Source organism: Macrobrachium nipponense, chromosome 39 (assembly GCF_015104395.2).
Source record: "Macrobrachium nipponense isolate FS-2020 chromosome 39, ASM1510439v2, whole genome shotgun sequence".
Taxonomy (NCBI): Eukaryota; Metazoa; Arthropoda; class Malacostraca; order Decapoda; family Palaemonidae; genus Macrobrachium; species Macrobrachium nipponense.
Window position 1 is genome coordinate 33,931,866 of NC_061099.1, and position 18,274 is coordinate 33,950,139.

The 18,274-nt window shown below is 43.2% G+C and overlaps 1 protein-coding gene across 1 annotated transcript in view; it reads right to left on the reverse strand.

The window, feature by feature from the left end:
- Positions 1-18,023, reverse strand: part of LOC135210408 (WD repeat and FYVE domain-containing protein 3-like) — a 202,300-nt gene extending 184,277 nt beyond the window's left edge. The window contains exons 1-5 of the mRNA XM_064243311.1: positions 17,847-18,023; positions 16,476-16,549; positions 16,064-16,271; positions 14,142-14,312; positions 330-522 (exon numbers count right to left, since the gene is read on the reverse strand). Of these exons, the coding sequence (XP_064099381.1) occupies positions 330-522; positions 14,142-14,312; positions 16,064-16,271; positions 16,476-16,549; positions 17,847-18,023 (823 nt within the window). The remainder of the gene's footprint in view (positions 1-329; positions 523-14,141; positions 14,313-16,063; positions 16,272-16,475; positions 16,550-17,846) is intronic.
- Positions 18,024-18,274: the final 251 nt, after the last annotated feature.

Genomic DNA, 18,274 nt, shown 5'->3' on the forward strand with positions numbered 1-18,274 from the left:
CAAAAGAAGGGCCCACTGAAGTAAATTTTTGGGAGTGATTCTAGGTAGCATGAAGACTCAAATAAAAAAGGACAGATGCATAACCTGATTTCTAATAAATTTTTGTAAATTAGCTTTAATATAAAAAGTCAAGTGAAAATCTCAATACAAATCTATTAAACATAAGAAATGAATAAATAAAAATGCTATATTAACACTTGAAAAACCTAACCCATTGTATTTCAAGTTCAACACAGACCTACACTATGGTGACAGCTGGAAAAATAATTGTTGAATGATACGTCATTTTAAAACCAGAGACTGACCCAAAATAAGGAAAGAAAACTCACTGTGAATATAACTGACAACAGGCTGTGAAAGTCCATGCCTAGACAAAGTCATTAACACTTCAGCTGCACTTTTACGCCAAAGAGCATTGTGTTGTGGGCACCATGAGGTTATAGCTGAGAAGAGCAATGTCAAGTCATCTTTTCTTGCCAATTCTTCAGCAGGGGCAACGTGAGAACATAGTCGAACCATTAACTGATAGTTAAAGAAAAATAATTATAAAAATCTAATCACCATCACCTATAAATCTTTTATCTTAGATTTAATCATCATAAAATGAGGCATCTTGTAAACCATTTCATATCTGCATATATAGTTAATAAAAATGAATAACAAAAATTCTCTGTCCAAGACAATTAAAATTCTTGAAAATGATATTGTTATGTTACAATAAAGTTTCATACATACTTACCTGGCAGATATATACATAGCTAAGACTCCGTCGTCCCCGACAGAAATTCAAATTTCGCGCCACTCGCTACAGGTAGGTCAGGTGATCTACCGGCCTGCCCTGGGTGGCAGGACTAGGAACCATCCCCGTTTTCTATCATATTTTCTCTCTTCCACCTGTCTCCTGCGGGGAGGCTGGGTGGGCCTTTAATTGTATATATCTGCCAGGTAAGTATGTATGAAACTTTATTGTAACATAACAATATCATTTTCATACAATCAACTTACCTGTCAGAGATATACATAGCTGATTGGCACCCTTCTGGTGGAGGGTAAAGAGACAGCTTCTATATGGAATAGACAGGTAAACAACATATGTTGTAGGTATAAATAAAACCTTGGTTCTACCTGATAGGTGGTAGACTTCGTGGGTGTTTGCCCAGTAGTCTGCATCACCTCAAGAAACTTTAGCGAGATATATGATCTATGGCCAAGAGTTCTTGTGGGTCTGCCGATGGGTCTTACCCACTTACTCGGCAGAGCCTAAAAGGACTTTGTCAATGGGTGCTGATCCACTTATATGACAATACACCTTATGAAGGAGCACACAACCAATCCCGACCACCTGATCCTAACCATACGTTAGAACTACAGATTGTTAAGAGTTATCCCCGAACTCGTCACAACAATCGTAACTCAAAATCACTACGCACACATACATAATTTTCAAAAATTATACTCAACTAATTGGATATGACAAGAATTTTACTGAACAACATAGACGGCCGCCCGTGCTAGCCTAAGTCCTCTATTGTTAGAAGAGACTCGACCATATCCAAAAAGAAGAAAAGTATAAACATTTAAGGATTGGTGTCTGCTCCCGTACCCAGAATCGTATCCGCTGATACGAAAGGACCTAGAGAAAAACACTTCTCATATGTCACACGCACGTCTTTCAAGTAATGAGATGCAACTACTGAGTTGCATCTCCAAAATGTCGTATCTATTATGTTTTTAACGACATATTCTTATGAAACCAGAGAGACGTCGCTATAGCTCTAACTTCATGAGCTTCTATTCTCAACAGTTGTAACTGTTCGTCAGGACAGGCCTTATGAGTGTCTGTAATGACGTTTCTTACAACGAATGCCAGCGCATTCTTGGACATCAGCCTTGTGGGGTCTTTTACCGCGCACCAAAGACCTTGTCTAGAGCCTCCCATTCGATGCTTTCTCTGAAGGTAGAACTTCAGAGCTCTAACAGGGCAGAGAGACCTCTCTGTTTCTCTGCCTACGAGACTTGACATGCCTTTGACTTCGAATGACTTAGGCCAGGGATTCGTAGGATTCTCGTTTTCCGCTAAAACAGGGTCTGAAACGAGCAAATCGCTGAGTCTCCCTTGAATGCTACTTCATCCTGCAGAGCATGCAATTCCCTAATTCTCTTTGCCGTAGCTAAAGATAATAGGAATAGGCATTTTCTGGTAATGTCTCTAAACGATGCCCGATGAGGAGGTTCGAATCTTTCCGATGACAGATACTTTAGAACTACGTCTAGGTTCCAGTTCGGAGGTACTGGTTCCTTATACTTTGAAGTCTCAAAAGACCTTATGAGATCGTGGAGATCTTCATTATCTGCCCGATCTAATCCTCTGTTCCTGAATACAGCCGAGAGCATACTTCTATATCCCTCTATTGTGGATACGGCTAGATGAGATTTTCCTCTCAGGAATAGCCGGAAATCCGCAAATTTCCGCTATAGAGGTAGTGGAGGAGGACAACTTCTTGGATCTACACCTCCTTCTAAATACCTTCCACTTCGACTGGTATACTTTCGTAGTGGAGGTTCTGCGTTCTCTCGCGATCGCGCTTGCTACTTCGCGAGAAAAGCCTCTCGCTCTGACAAGTCTTTCGATAGTCGAAAGGCAGTCAGAGCGAGAGCGGAGAGGTTTGATGGTTGTATGAGAAGATCCGTCCTTCCGGGTAGGGATCTTGGAAAGTCTACGCTTCACTCTACCACCTCCTTGAACCATTCTTGGGCCGGCCAAAAGGTGGCTATTAACGTCATCCTCGTCTCCTTTGACGCCACAAACTTTTCATTACTAACCCGGATTTTGAATGGGGGAGAAGCATAAACGTCTCTCGAGACCAATTTAGCAGGAAGGCATCTACCATAAGTGCTCTGGGATCTTCCACGACCGAGCAAAACACTGTGAGCCTTTTTTGAAATAAATGTTGCGAAGAACTCCACCTGAGGAGTTCCCCACAGAGACCAGAGATCGAGACACACTTCCTCGTGTAAAGTCCATTCTGTATGAAGGACCTGGTTCCTCCTGCTGAGCCTGTCCGCCCTCACATCCTTTCTCCCTGTAAGAACCTTGTCATCAGGGAGATGTTACTGTGATACGTCCAAAGTAATAGTTCTCTCGTGAGCTCGTAAAGGAACGAGGAGTGCGTCCCTCCCTGTTTCCGAATGTAGGCAAGAGGGGTGGTGTTGGGCGTCAACTCGTCCCCGTACTCCTCAAGAAGAAGGTTAGTCAATCCCTTCTAGTTAGACAAACCTTCTCTTCCACTATATTCGTTATCCGAGTTTTCCTCTAACTCGGGATCTAAAAGCGTCTCCGCTCTCCTTTCCGAACATTCTTCTTCTTGCGGAAACAAACTCCTAACAGGAGAGGGGCTAAGGGAATGATAATCCTTCCTCTTTCCCGCTCTAATATTCTTGGAAGGCGTCATAAGCTTCGGCTTCTCTAGAATTTTAGAAGACTCTTCATGCTTACATGACGCTTCCCGTTTGCCAAGCGTCATGGATGACGTCTTTTGCTGACGTCTCGATGACGCTTCGCGCTTGGAAGATGCTCAGCTCTCCAAAGGCGTCCTCCTTGGCGTCATAATATTGGACAGAGCGTCATGTCTATGCTCCGTTTCCAATGACGCTTCGGCTTCTAAAAGACGTCTTACTTCTCTCTGGCGTACGAAAACTCTCGTAAGCACCTGTTCTCTCTCTCGCACTAGACGCTTCTGTAAGACGTTTAGCAGGTTTCACCCGTCTGTCATGACGCTTGTAGGTTGAAACCAGGTAAGAGAGGACGAGACTTCTTAATTGGAAGCGGACACGTCCTTCCGACGTTGCGTTCGAGATGACAGTTGCTCTTGAACTGCTATAATGATTCTCTTGACGCTTTCTCCCACGTCCAAGTGCATGACGTCTTTTCGTCATCACTCGTGGGAAAAAAAAAAAAGGAAAGGGTACTTCCGCGTACACTTCAGGTGACGCTGAACGCCCCCTTCGCTTTCTTGCTAGAAGACGGAGAGTCATCTGAGAAACTCTCCGGACTAGAATCCCTGTCAGGCGTCATATGGCGCTTCAGCGGTTTCGACAAGTTCGATTCCCTCCACCCTCGTTTAGGTGAGGAGAGGGAGAGGACGAGAAAACACTCGCGAAGGACGCTTTCTATAGTGGCCCTTGAGCCGCCTGCAACGAAGCGAGCTAGCTTAAGGAACGTCTGACTGTTGGGGATTCCCCACAACCTCCTTAAGGCTTTCGACTTTCCTTCTCCTCTGTGTTCGTGAGCTTGGAAGAGGTCTAGGCTTGGGGGGTTTAGTGTCGCAGGAGCCTGGCACCTACTGGTGCTTGGAGGAGAAATGTTTCATTTTCCCTTTTTTAAATGGGACGAAAGGCGGACCTACCTCTCTTCTCTGGAGCCTTCCTTCTTGCGGGAGGTCTGGAGATCGGACCACCTCGAAAGGGCTGCGTAGAAGTGCTAGGTCCTTTCTTGTCCGATACTAAAGCAGGTTTCTTCTTCCTAGCTGACTGCGTCAGAAGATCCTGCGTCGCCTTCTCAGTTAAAGAGTGAGCCACGTCCTTCACTAACTTAGAAGGGAACAAATAGTTCGAAAGAGGTGCATATAGTAGAGCTGCCCTCTGCGCATGCGAGACTGCCTTTGTTAAGAAGGCGCCCTACACTGTCCTTTTCTTCTAAAGACCTGCTCCAAATAATGCAGAGACTTCCAAAGATCCATCTTGTACTGCTTTGTCGATGCACGACCAAATGCATAACAGGGCTTCAGGTTCGGATTCCCTGCGAATCGTGAGCTTTCTTGGACATCACCCCAAGGGACCAATCCAAGAAGTTGAAGACTTCCAATACATGGAAAAGTCCCTTGAGGAGATGATCTAGTTCCGAAATACTCCAAGTAATGCGGGCAGAATTAAGACTAGGACGCCTTGAAGCGTCAACTAACGTCGAAAAGTCGCCTCTGTAGTAGAAGGGAGAGCGATACCCATATCCTCCCCCGTCTTGTACCATATGCCTCTTTTCCCAGCTAACCTTGCTGGAGGCATGCAAAAAATACTGTCCTGGTTAAGTCTTTCTTCGACTCATCCAGGCGTCTAAGGAGTGTAAAGCCCGCTTCATCGAGATGGTGGGCTTCATCTTCAGAAAAGACGAAGTCTTCTTCACCTTCGCACTCGAAAAAGAGCGAGCGCGGAGAAGGAGGAGCAGCCGGAGTCAACTCGTCTCCGTATTCCTCCAGAAGCAGGGTAGTCAACACCTTATAGTTGGACAAGCCCTCTCTTCCAAGATCGTCATCATCCGAGTTTCGTTCGAACTCGTGATAATCCTGAGTTTCTGTTCTCCTTTCAGAACTTTCCTCTTCTGGGGGAGACAAACTCCTGATCGGAGAGGGCTAAGGGAATGAAAAGTCTTTCCTTTTTCCCGTTCTGATCGACTTGGAAGGCGTTCACAACCTGCGGCTTCTCTCGCGCTTTAGAAGACGTCATGTATGACGCTTCCCGCTCTCCGAGCGTCATGTATGACGTATCTTGTTGACGTTTAGATGACGCTTCGCGTTTGGAAGACGCTTCGCTTTCTAAGGGCTTCCTACTCCGGCGTCACAATCTTGGACGGAGCGTCACGTCTAAGCTCCTCTTGATTTGACGCTTCACTTCTACAAGACGACTTCCGAGCAGGTGCGAGAGGACGAGACTTCTTAATAGGAAGCGTCACGTCCTTCCGACGGGGCGCTAAAACTCCACAAGAGATGACAGTTGTTCCTGCACCGCCATAATGATCTTCCTTGACGCTTCTCCTACGTCTAGTGCCTGACGCCTTTCGTCATCACTCGGGGAAGAAGCATGATGGGGTACTTCCTCGTAAGCGTCAGGTGACGTTGACGCCACCTTCGCCTTCTTAATAGCCGACGGGGCGTCATCCGAAGGAAGCGGTCGAAAAAGACGCTCCGGGTCTAGAATCAATGTCTGTTTGCTTCATATGACGCTTCAGCGGTCTTGATAAGTTCGACTCCTTCCACCCTCGTTTAGGTGAGGGAGAGGGAGAGGACGAGAAACACTCGCGAAGGACGCTTTTTCTATAGCGCCCTTGAGCTGGCTGCCATGAAGCAAAGCTAGCTGGAAGGGACGTCTGACGTTGGGGATCCCTCCGACCTCCTTAAGGCTTTCGACTTTCTCTCTCTGGGCATGTGAGCTTGGAAGAGGTCTAGGCCTGGGAGCGCCGCAGGGACGATCAAACGCCCCCTCCACAACACTGATAGGGCTCACTTCACTAAAATTTTCACTATCACTAGCCTTACCTTTCGAGTCCGCCATCTTGGACTTCATGTCTCGAATCGTCGCTTTCAGATTGGCGGATTTCGATGCCGAATCCGAAAAGACACTCTGAGAATGAGATTTATAGGGAGAATCTACAGTAGTAGGGTTAGAATTATTATTGAAAGGCTCAATAGGCCTTGAAATTCACACCTTTCAGCCTTCTAACTCTATCCCTCTCTAACTTCTTCAAATAAGAAGTCAAAGTCTTCCATTCTTCTGCATTCAAACTCTCGCATTCCTTACAAGTGTTAATAGCAGAACACTGCACCCCCTTACATTTACGGCATACAGTGTGAGGATCAACCGAAGCTTTCGGTATCCTCACCCTGCAGCCTACATTCACACACAAATTCTCACACTCACATTAGAATCAGACATACTGAGAAAAAAATCCCAAAAGAGTTATTCCAAAAACAGTCCACAGTAGCGAATGCCAAAACACGATCCAAATACGTCACCAAAAGTCGAAAAACGCTGATCAAAAGTGTTGAAAAATGAATCCAAGTCAGGAGGTAATAACAACAATGTTGATACCACCGGCGACAGAGAAAATATGCTAGAAAACGGGGATGGTTCCTAGTCCTGCCACCCAGTCAGGCCGGTAGATCACCTGACCTACCTGTAGCGAGTGGCGCGAAATTTGAATTTCTGTCGGGGACGACGGAGTCTTAGCTATGTATATATCGACAGGTAAGTTGATTGTATGAAAACTAAAACTTACAAGGGAACATATATTAGTGCTATCAATATACTAGTATAGTTTAACAATACGTACAACATTCTTGACTCTTTCAGGGATGACTCAAAATGATATTGTTATGATACAATAAAGGTTTTATACATACTTACCTGAGATATACTTAGCTATTTGACTCCGTCGTCCGACAGAAATTCGAATTTCGCGCACACGCTACCTGTAGATCAGGTGATCTACTTACCTGCCGCTGGGTGGCAGGACTAGGAAACCATCCCCATGTTCTATCATATTTTTTCTATACCGCCTGTCTCCTAAGGGGAGGTAGGGTGGGTATAATTTTGTATATATCTGCCAGGTAAGTATGTATAAAACTTATTGTATCATAACAATATCATTTTTATACAGTTTAACTTACCTGTCAGATATATACTTAGCTGATTCACACCATTGGAGGTGGGAAAGAGACAGCTAAATATAGAATCAAACAGGAATCACAACTATCGTTGTAGGTAATAAAAATAAATAAAACCTTGGTTCCACCTGTTTAGACTGAAGACTTCATGAATACAATCCAGGAGTCCCCTAGACCAGTCTCAGAGCCTCAGCGAGATATTGATCTATGGCTAAGAGTTCTTGTGGTTCTGCCAAAGGGGTCTTACCCGCTTACTTGGTAGATCCTGGAAGGACTACGTCAATGGGTGCTTATCCACTTACTTGACAAGACCTTATACAAGGAGCACAACATCGATCCGATCACCTCAACCTATCCATGTTAGTTCTAAGATTGCAAGAAGTTATCCCCTAACCTCTTGCAAACGACCACAAACTCGAAACACAAACATTGCGTACAGTAAAGTACCACAAAAATAAAAATAAAATTTAAAAAAAAATGTTTGTACAATCTAGTCAAGTAAGAGTCTCTTTTGATTCCCCCCACTGATCCAAGCTCGGACGTCGTGCGCCAGCAAGCATACTAATCAGCAGAAAAAACCAACAACTCGTCTCACAAGGTAGATCTATGTACTATCAAAATTTTGAACAAATACAAATTTTTCTAAGGATCGTTATGTGCTCCCAGCCCCAGCACTGTATCGGCTGATACAAAAAGGACCCCAGAGAGAAACACTTTCATATGGTTACTTTAACGTCCTTGAGATAGTGCGATGCGAACACTGAATTACACCTCCAGTAAGTCGCATCCACAATGTCTTTTAAAGACATGTTCTTCTGAAATGCTAATGAAGTGGCTACCGCTCTAACCTCATGAGCCTTCACTCGGAGAGTCCTGAAAGAGTCTTCAGTGCAGTCATTATGAGCATCCGTAATAATGCTCCTCACAAAGAATGCTAATGCATTCTTTGACATGGGTCTACTAGGATCCCTAACTGCGCACCACAGGCTTTGTTTACATCCGTTTAGTTCATTCTTCTTCTTTAAATAGAACTTCAAAGCTCTAACCGGACATAAAGATCTTTCTAATTCCTCTCCTACTAGATTTGAAAGTCCTTTAACTTCAAAACTCTTTGGCCAGGGTTTAGAGGGGTTCTCGTTCTTGGCCAGAAACAGAGTCTGGAAAGAACAAATTGCCGCATCACTCTTAAATCCTACTCGAGAATCTAGAGGGTGCGTGAATTTCACTAATTCTCTTCGCAGTCGCTAACGACAACAAGAAAATACATTTTTCTCGTTAGATCTCTAAACGACGCGTTGAGAGGAGGTTCAAATCTACTAGATGATAGAAATCTCAAAACTACATCTAGGTTCCAGTTCGGAGTGCGAGGAGAAAAGGTTTTTGAGGTTTCAAAAGATCTAATAAGATCGTGGAGGTCTTTATCTTCTGCAATTCTCAAACCTCTGTTTCGAAATACGGCCGAAAGCATACTTCGATAACCTTTAATGGTAGAAACTGATAATTTTGATTCTTCCCTAAGGAAAATCAAGAAATCAGCTATGTTGGTCACAGAGGTATCGGAAGAGGACAGTTTATTCTTCTTACACATCTTCTAAATACATCCATTTTGATTGGTAGACCCGAATAGTTGAAGATCTCCGGGCTCTAGCAATTGCTTTTGAAGCTTTGCTTGAAAAGCCTCTCGCTCTGACAAGTCTTTCGATAGTCGAAAGGCAGTCAGAGCGAGAGCGGGGAGGTTTTGATGGTACCTCTCGAAATGGGGGTTGTTTGAGAAGTATCTCTCCTGTGTGGAAGAGATCTTGGGAAGTCCACTGTCCATTCCTGTACCTCTGTGAACCAATCTGAGACGGCCAAAAGGGAGCGATGAGTGTTAGTTTCTCGTCCCTCTTGATGCCGCAAAGTTTCTTAACACCACTCCTAACATTTTGAAGGGGAGAAAGGGCGTAGGCATCTAGGCCTGACCAGTCCAGTAGCATGGCGTCCACCGCTATCGCTCTCGGGTCTTCCACTAAGGAGCAAAAGTTCTCTATCCTTCTGGATAGGTAGGTGGCGAATAGGTCTATATGTGGGACTGCCCCACAGGGACCACAGAGCTTGACACACCTGAATGTGAAGGGTCCATTCTGTGGGGAGAACTTGGTTTAACCTGCTTAGCCTGTCTGCTCTTGATATTCTTCTCTCCTTTCACGAATCTTGTGAGAAGAGTCACTTTCTTTTCTTTTGCCCAATACAACAGCTCTTTGTTATATGGAACAGAGAAAGAGAGTGAGTTCCCCCTTGTTTCTTGATATAGGCCAACGCTGTGGTGTTGTCCGAGTTGACCTGTACCACTTGACCTAACACCTGTGTCTCGAACGGCTTTAGATTTAGAAGAATGGCATAAAGTTCTTTGGAGTTTATATGCAGTCTAGCTGATCCTTCCTCCATTGGCCTGATATTTCTTTTGTCCCTAGAGTCGCCTCCCCATCCCTTCTCTGAAGCGTCTGAGAACAAGATTAGGTTTGGGTTCCGAACTTCTAGAGACAAGCCCTCGTTCTTTTCTAAGGGAAAAATCCACCACTTCAGATGATTCTTTACTTCCAGAGGAATACTGAAAGTCGTCCGAAAGCTGTCCGTTTCTTCCAACTCCAAATTCTTCTTAAGAAGAATTGAAGAGGGCGAAGGTGGAGTCTTCCTAGCGAAATGAACTGTTCTAGTGAGGAAAGGGTTCCCAGAAGACTTAACCACTCCCTCACCGAACTCCGTTCTTTTCCATAGGAAGCTTGAGATTTTTTGTAATCCCCAAGCAATCCTTTCCTGGGACGGAAAAGCCCGAAAACCCGAGAATCCATCCGAATCCCCAAATAGACTAAGTTCTGACTGGGGATCATCTGGGATTTCTCGAGGTTCACGAGTAATCCTAACGTCTTTGCTAGGTTCAAAGTAGACTGTAGGTCCTCCAAACACCGTTTTCTCTGACTTGGCCCGGATTAGCCAATCGTCGAGATACATTGAGATGTGTATCCCTTCTAAATGAAGCCATTTGGCCACGTTCCGCATCAGATACGTAAATACCTGAGGGGCGGTCGATAGGCCGAAGCACAAGGCCCTGAATTGGAAGATTTGTCCTTGAACAACAAATCTTAGATATTTTCTTGACGATGGGTGAATCGGAACATGAAAGTAAGCATCCTGAAGGTCCAGGGATACCATCCAATCTCCCTGACGTAGGGAAGACAGAACTGAAGCTGAAGTCTCCATGGAGAACTTCTTTTTCTCCAAACGTACCTGTTCAGGACGCTTACATCTAGGACGGGTCTCCATCCCCCGAGGCCTTTGGAACCAAGAAAAGGCGGTTGTAAAACCCCGGGGAGAAAGGATCTTGCACTAGCTCTATTGCATTCTTGTCCCTCATCGACACCACCGTCTGAAGTAGAGTCTCGTTCAGTCCAGGGTCCTTGTAACTCGTCGACAAATCCTTTGGAGATGTTGCCAAAGGAGGTCTGTCTACGAAGGGAATGATGTACCCCTTCTGTAGGACAGACAGAGTCCAGGGATCTGCTTCTCTTACGGACCAGGCATCCAGAAAGTATTGAAGTCTGGCCCCTACCTGTGCTTGGAGGACATGGCTGCTATTTGCTCTTTTTAAAAGAGCGGAAGGAAGACCTCCCTCGCTTGTCGAAGGGTCTTCTCTCCGAAGTTGATCGAGTTGAAGGGGCTCCACGAAAGGGCACCACTGGAGTCCGAGCCACCTTCTTCTGAGTCTTAACTGCAGGTCTACTTTTCTTTGTAGATTGTACAAGAAGGTCCTGCGTAGCCTTTTCCGACAAGGATCTTGCAACATCCTTCACTAAAGATGAAGGAAACAGATGTTCTGACCTAGGTGCGAATAATAGAGCGGACCTCTGAGAAGGGGAAACTCCTTTTGTCACAAGAAAGGAAACCGTAAAGAGATCTTTTATTTAACATTCCAGATCCAAAAAAAAGCAAGTCCGCTAACTCTCCCCAGAACCATCTTGCACAGCCTTATCCATACAAGATAGGACACTGTGCAAAGTTTCTGGATCTAGAAAATCTGGCTCACTCGTCTTCTTAGCCAGCACCCCAAGAGACCAATCCAAGAAGTTGAACACCTCTAAGACGTGAAAAATTCCCTTAAGGTGCTGATCTAATTCCGACATACTCCATGACGCCTTTGCTGAATTGAGAGACTGTCTTCTCACAGACTCTACAGACTCGAGAAATCTGAATCTGCCGACGAAGGGAGCATCAATCCATCGCCTCTTCTGTCTTATACCAAATGCCTCTTTTCCCCATCAGTTTGGAGGGAGGAGAGCAATAAACCGTTCTCAAAGTTTCCTTTTTAGAATAAAAGCCACGAATCTAAAGACTGGAGGGATTTCTTCATTTAGATCGCGGTTTCATCTTAAGAAAGCCCGAGGATTTCGGGGTTTTTGTGCTCGAAAAGAGATCTCGGCGAAGGAGGAGCTGCAGGACTAAGAGAATCCGCAAAACTCCTCTAGAAGTAACGAGGGCTAAAACTTTATAATTGGAAAGTCCCTCGTTAGTTGAAACTTCTTCCTCAGAAATCTCTTCCAGTTCCAGGTTAGAAGGAGATCGCTCTTTCCTGACGATTCTCTATCAGGAGAAGCCGCTCCCGTGGGAGGCGTCCTGCTTCTTGCTGGCGTCAACCGCTTAGGAGCGTCCTCGCGCTTGCCTGACGACTCTCTCCTGAGAGGCGTCCTGCTTCTTGTTGACGTCTCGCGCCTCGAAGCGTCCTGGCTCTTGCCTCGCGCCTCGCTCCTGGGAGGCGTCATGCTTCTGGCTGGCGTCAACCGCTTTGGAGCGTCCTGACGCTTGCCTGACGACTCTCTCCTGAGAGGTATCCTGCTTTTTGTTGACGTCTCTCGCCTCGTAGCGTCCTGGCTCTTGCCTGGAGCCTCGCTCCTGGGAGGCGTCCTGCTTCTGGTTGGCGTGACGCGCCTATCTTGACGCTCGCGCCTGGCTGACGTTTCACGTCTCGTAAACTCGACGCTCTTGTCTGGCGTCTCGTGCCTGCGTTTGACAGGAGAACGGATCCTGCTCGGCCTATGCAAGGCTGATGAATCCGATTCCAAATCAGAGGAAGACAAAATACTATGGCGAGTCTGAACCCTCGATAGCCTAGATTCTTAATAGGCAGGAAATCGTCTTTTCTTCTGGGAGGGTCTTTATACAGAACTCCCACAAGAGAAGTGATGGAATCCTGCATATGGGCGAAGGATTCTTTTAGTCTCTTCATTATTGTCTACCCTCGGTTGTTTAATTACTGGATGGTCCTCCTCTTGAAAACGCTCAGGACTAGAAGTAATCCTGGGTTCATCCAAACGTCTTTTAAGGGGGCGAGAAAGATCCGCCGATCTCCACCCTCTTTTAGGTGAGGAATTCTCCGAGGAGGAGAAACACTCACGCAGAATGCTTTTTCTGTAACGTTCTCTGGCATTCTGTGGCGATACAGAAAATGCCGAAGGGACGTCTGACTGTTGGGATCCTCCACAACCTCCTTACGGCTTTCGACATTCCTTCTCCTCTGGGCTTGGGAGCTTGAAAGAGGTCTAGGCCTGGGAGCGTTGTGAAGACAATCAGACGCACCCTCCACTGCACTGGGGACACTTATACCACTATCCACAGCACTATAATCACACTGCTTACCTTCATAGGCCGCCATTTTGGTTTCCATTTTCCGAAGGGCGGCTTTAAGATTCGCTATCTCAGATGCCGAATCTGTGTGTTCTAATAAAGGAGCAGGTACATTAGATGGGCAAGCAAAAGGGAAGAAGAGGGTATAATATTACTAATAACCCCGCTAGAACTAGATAAAGGTTTGGAAGAAGAAAAAAAAAAAAAACCTCTCACCCTGTTTCTTTCTAACTTCTTCACGTATGAGGTTAGAGATTTCCATTCTTCCTCCACTCAAATCCTTGCATCATTACAAGTATTACCAAAAGAACATTCATACATCCTGCATTTCCTGCAAATAGTATGAGGATCAATCGATGCCTTCGGCATCCTAACTTTACAACCCACATTCACACACATTCTCACCACATTTCCAGAATCAGACATCATGTTGAACAATCCAAATCAAATTCCAAAAACGGTTCACAATCGCGTATGCCAGTACAATCAATGCAAATACGTCACCGAGAAGTCCAAACGAAGATCAATTGCGATGCAAAATACGAATCCAGCCGGAGATACCCACAACGATGTTGCCAGTATGGCCGACAGAAAAAATATGATAGAACATGGGGATGGTTCCTAGTCCTGCCACCCAGCGGCAGGTAAGTAGATCACCTGACCTACAGGTAGCGTGTGCGCGAAATTCGAATTTCTGTCGGACGACAGAGTCAAATAGCTAAGTATATATCTGACAGGTAAGTTAAATGTATAAAAATCTAATTTAAGTCAACTCATTTAACTGACACTATCTAATGACTGGAAAAACAAAAAATTAGCCAGTGACAAAATTTTCCCTAAGAACTATTCAACAACTAACTATTCACTGGTATTTCCAAACTGAATCACATACAATATGTTTAGCTGTAATTATTTTTCTACATTCTCTATACTTCTTGGAAATTGGAACCTCAACAGAGAATTTAAAAAAAAAATGGTTAACTGTGCAAATCAAAGAATGCACCTGACTAATTGCTATCACCATAAACTAGTGAATTTCTTACAAACCTGTACAAAAACTTTTTGAAGTAATATTCTTCTTTCACTAGAGGAAAATTCTGTGGCATTATTATCAGCTTGATCCGCTACATTAGCAGCTGGACTTTCATCTTCGGGTAGGTCAAAAAATAGGTATAAGCACTTGACTAACGTTGATGGCAGTGAAGCTGCAGTCATGACCTGCAAAACCAGACAACTTTAAGTACTTGAAAAAAATCGAACTCATGTGGAAATGCGATGTATAATAAAAATACAAAGATACAACAAAAATACAAATGAATCTAAACCTTGACAAGATGGGACTCACTGATCTTATAGTACATATGGCCAAAACAGTCCTTTACATCAGAACACCCTTTGAAATATATGGTAAGTATGGTAAATATGTTTACAAATATTTCAAGCTGTACAGTTGTCAAACAATATTTCTATTTGTACTGTTTATATAATTTCTGAAAATTGTGGGGTCTTGTGAAACTTTTTTCACAAATTTTATTTAAGCTTAATTATATATTGTTACTACTCCAATATTTCAACTTACAAACATCATAAAATAAAAAACTAAACAAGTAGATAAAAAATAATGAAAATGAATTCTAACATAAACCCATAACTAAAATCAGCACTACATTTTAGGGGGAGGTTTTCACTCTCCTCTTCCTCTTGCAATCTCCATCAATTGTCCAGTTTAGTCAAATGGTCACCATTCTGCTGTCATTCCTGTATACCACTTTTCTATATTATCATTCCTATCTCTTTTAATCTTGTGACAAAACCATGTAATTCTATGATCTGTATATTTTTAACATCAGAGCACTACATCTTCCTGTTTCTTCTTAGCATTTTGCAGTAACACAGTTTTTTTTATCTCTTTCTAGGGATGAAATTCCTGTGATTTCCAAATGCTGTATCCTATCCCGCATGGATCTCAAGACACTTAGCAAAAGAATACCTCAACAGTTCCCCAAGAATCCACCTTTAGAGCGGAGATGAGGGAAGGAGAGGAGGACGATGGGCGAGGGGTGGGGGGACCGATGGGAGGATTGAGGAGAGTTAGAGGGGAGGAGAATGAAGAGAGGAAAGGGCCGGGTGGAAGGCGGTTTGAGATTGGAGAGACGGGGATGAAGGAAGAAGGCGATTGTAGGAAGGAGAGGGAGTTGGTCGGAGAGGAGGGGTGGCAAGTGGGCGGGGAGAGGTTGGGGGGGGGAGTGGGCGGGGGGAGTATTTGCGAGAGAGAGAGAGAGAGGTGAGAGCGAGACGACTGGAGAGAGGAGAGAGAGGAGAGAGAGACGATGAGAGAGAGAGAGAGAGAGAGACGAGAGAGAGAAGAGAGAGAGAGAGGAGAGATGATGAGAGGAGAGAGAGAAAGACTAGTTGCTTATCATCAGTAATCTGGAATGGACTTAAAAAGGATAAAAAATTATAATTTTTGCTTCTAAAAGACAATAGTATGTACAAATACATACATACTCCATAATAATAAAATCCAAGAGGATCTGATCTTGTGTTGCCATTCTCCAGGTGAAACATGGGAGATATGACACAGCCACCCACCCCCTGAAAACCAATTTGTCCGTCCCAAGTGGGGGCAGGATAGGTAGGGGATCAGGAGGGTAGGGGAAACAGCAACCCCAAGTCCCAGCACGCACAGAATGCTCCCACAAGCTCATAAATAAGTACAGATTTGAGAAAATTTTAATGTATATTTAAAGAGTTCTCTTTAAATAAATGTGCACTTTTAGGTTGACAACACAGTGAGATGGCTATGAAACAAATCAACGTGCCATATTATTTTCAACCTTTCTTATTCCCTTAAATAAAGACAGGCATTAAAAAAGCCTTTCAGGCTTAAGTATTGAAAGGTACAATCTGGACTGGGAAGGTAGGTATTTAATCCAACCACTAAAAGCTGGACTGGCGTAGATCACTACCTTTGTAAGTGCAGCTCCGTTCAGCATACTTAGTACCTCTATAAGTGTGGGTGGTCCAGCAGCCAGGAGATTAAGGGCTGAGAGTAACATCCATCCATTACTGCTTTCTTCACAGCTCTCAATCTCCAGGAATCGTACTATGGCACAAGATGCAGCTTCAGTTGATTGATTGGAGGCACGCCTTCTTATTTCTGTTACCATGAGTTTACTGTGGGAGAAAATATTAAGCTCAATAGCTTACTAACAAAACTTCAAGTTTTTCTTATATAAAAGCTCAGTAGAAAATGAAGATATAGACAAAATAATCATACTAGTATTTTGACAATAAAAACTAATTCTTTGGTAATCCTGACATATTTACATGAAGTGGATTTATACATCAATCATATTTTATAGTTATGACAATATATACCTGACATGTTGTGTGAAGGGTAAGACATCGGCAAATTTCTCTTGAAGATCACATGTTGGGCTTGATCCAAATACCTTAAAGATAATAAAAGAAAATACTGAAAATTAAGCATTCTCTCTACCATAAAAAACATGAAAAAGTACATAAGAGAGATTACAAGGCAAAAATCAATTGGGTAATCCCCCAATTTACAAAACTAATAAAACATTCTTTTGCTTATATATTACTTTAACACAAAATTCTACAGCAGATAAAAAAGAAATTGCACACACAACATTTTATCACAATTATCAACAATGTAAACTGTGTATGAATCTGGCCCTAAATTCATAAAAAAGGTGGGTTTTCCCAATAATTAAAAGAACAAGCTACTAAGTCAGAATATAACTGAAACAAGAGATACTTTAAACTTCAACCATTTTATCCTTGACCAGTATATCTACTCCATTTTGTCATCTAGTATATCATTTTGTCATAAATTTCATATCTCTGCATCACTATTTTTTTGTTAAGTTCTTCTTTTCAGCCTTTCCATTGTTTCCCTGCTCTTTCTGCCACTGTTCTCACAGTTTACTGCCCGTTTGTAACGGGTTTTCCTTACTTTTACCTACTCTAGAGATTCTTTACACCCACTGCCAACTTAAAGGTTGCCATGTATGGTGTCATTTTATTCTGAGGATGCATTCACCTTTGGAACTGATTTTTTTTACAAGCTCAGTATGAACCTGCTGATGAACTCAACCCACTCAATTTTCTCTGGCTTAAGACCAGCTGTTGACAGGTCACTAATTCATTTTAAATTTCTAATCCACAGGCCAGGAACTGTGACAAAGATGGAAAAAAAGAATGTGTACTATATTCATTGTTGTTTGATGTGCAGAGAAAGCAAGTGTAAAAAAAAAGCCACTTAATTCAGTGTGAGAAGGCAAAGAAAAATGCTCCACTTGGCATTAGGTGCCCTATATCAAGGAACATAGTAATAAACAAAAGGCATACTTGAGAAATGCTGTAAATGAATATGGAAGGGTTTGGGTATGATTGCTGCACTATTATTATCAGTAATTTTAAAATAAAATGTCTTTAAATTTCTTTTGCTTACTGTGGTACAACTATGATCAAATAAATTTCAATGGCAATTTACAATAGTATTGTAACCTGAGTGCAATACCACTGATGTACAAAATGTCAAATTAATTTGAGCAGCTCTCTCCTTGCCTTAGGTATGATACTTTCTACACTTCCTTCATCAGTACAAACATGATAGCAAGTTATACCTCATTTAAATCATTACCTATTTAGACACAAACCATACATTTAGACAAAAAGACTGAATTTTAAACTATTTAAGACGAAAGTGGTTATCATAACTACCTTACAGAAAAGTGGGAGCAATATTGTACAGTTATCCTCTTTTTCAGGTTCAGATAACGGATGAGTGGGGTATGAATATTCACTGAACAGTTTCTTCAAGTGCATGAGACCCAAGGCTAGATGCTTTTGGGCTGCCTGTGAATTCACAGGATCCCCGCAGTCTCCTACACTGCCCATCCGGCCCCCAGACCCCCACCATTTACGCATGATGTTCATTTGTCCTGTAAAAGAGTTATTTAAACAAGGAAATTATTTTTTCTCACTGACAAAAAAGTTGATACAGCTAGTAAAATAACTATTTCAGATCTCTAATATTTGGGATACCAAAACACTTTCAGTGATACAATTAAGCAATTCAGCTAAAGAGCAGACACAATATGTTACCACTAAAGTAGGACATCATTACTAGAACACGTACAACAGGCAAA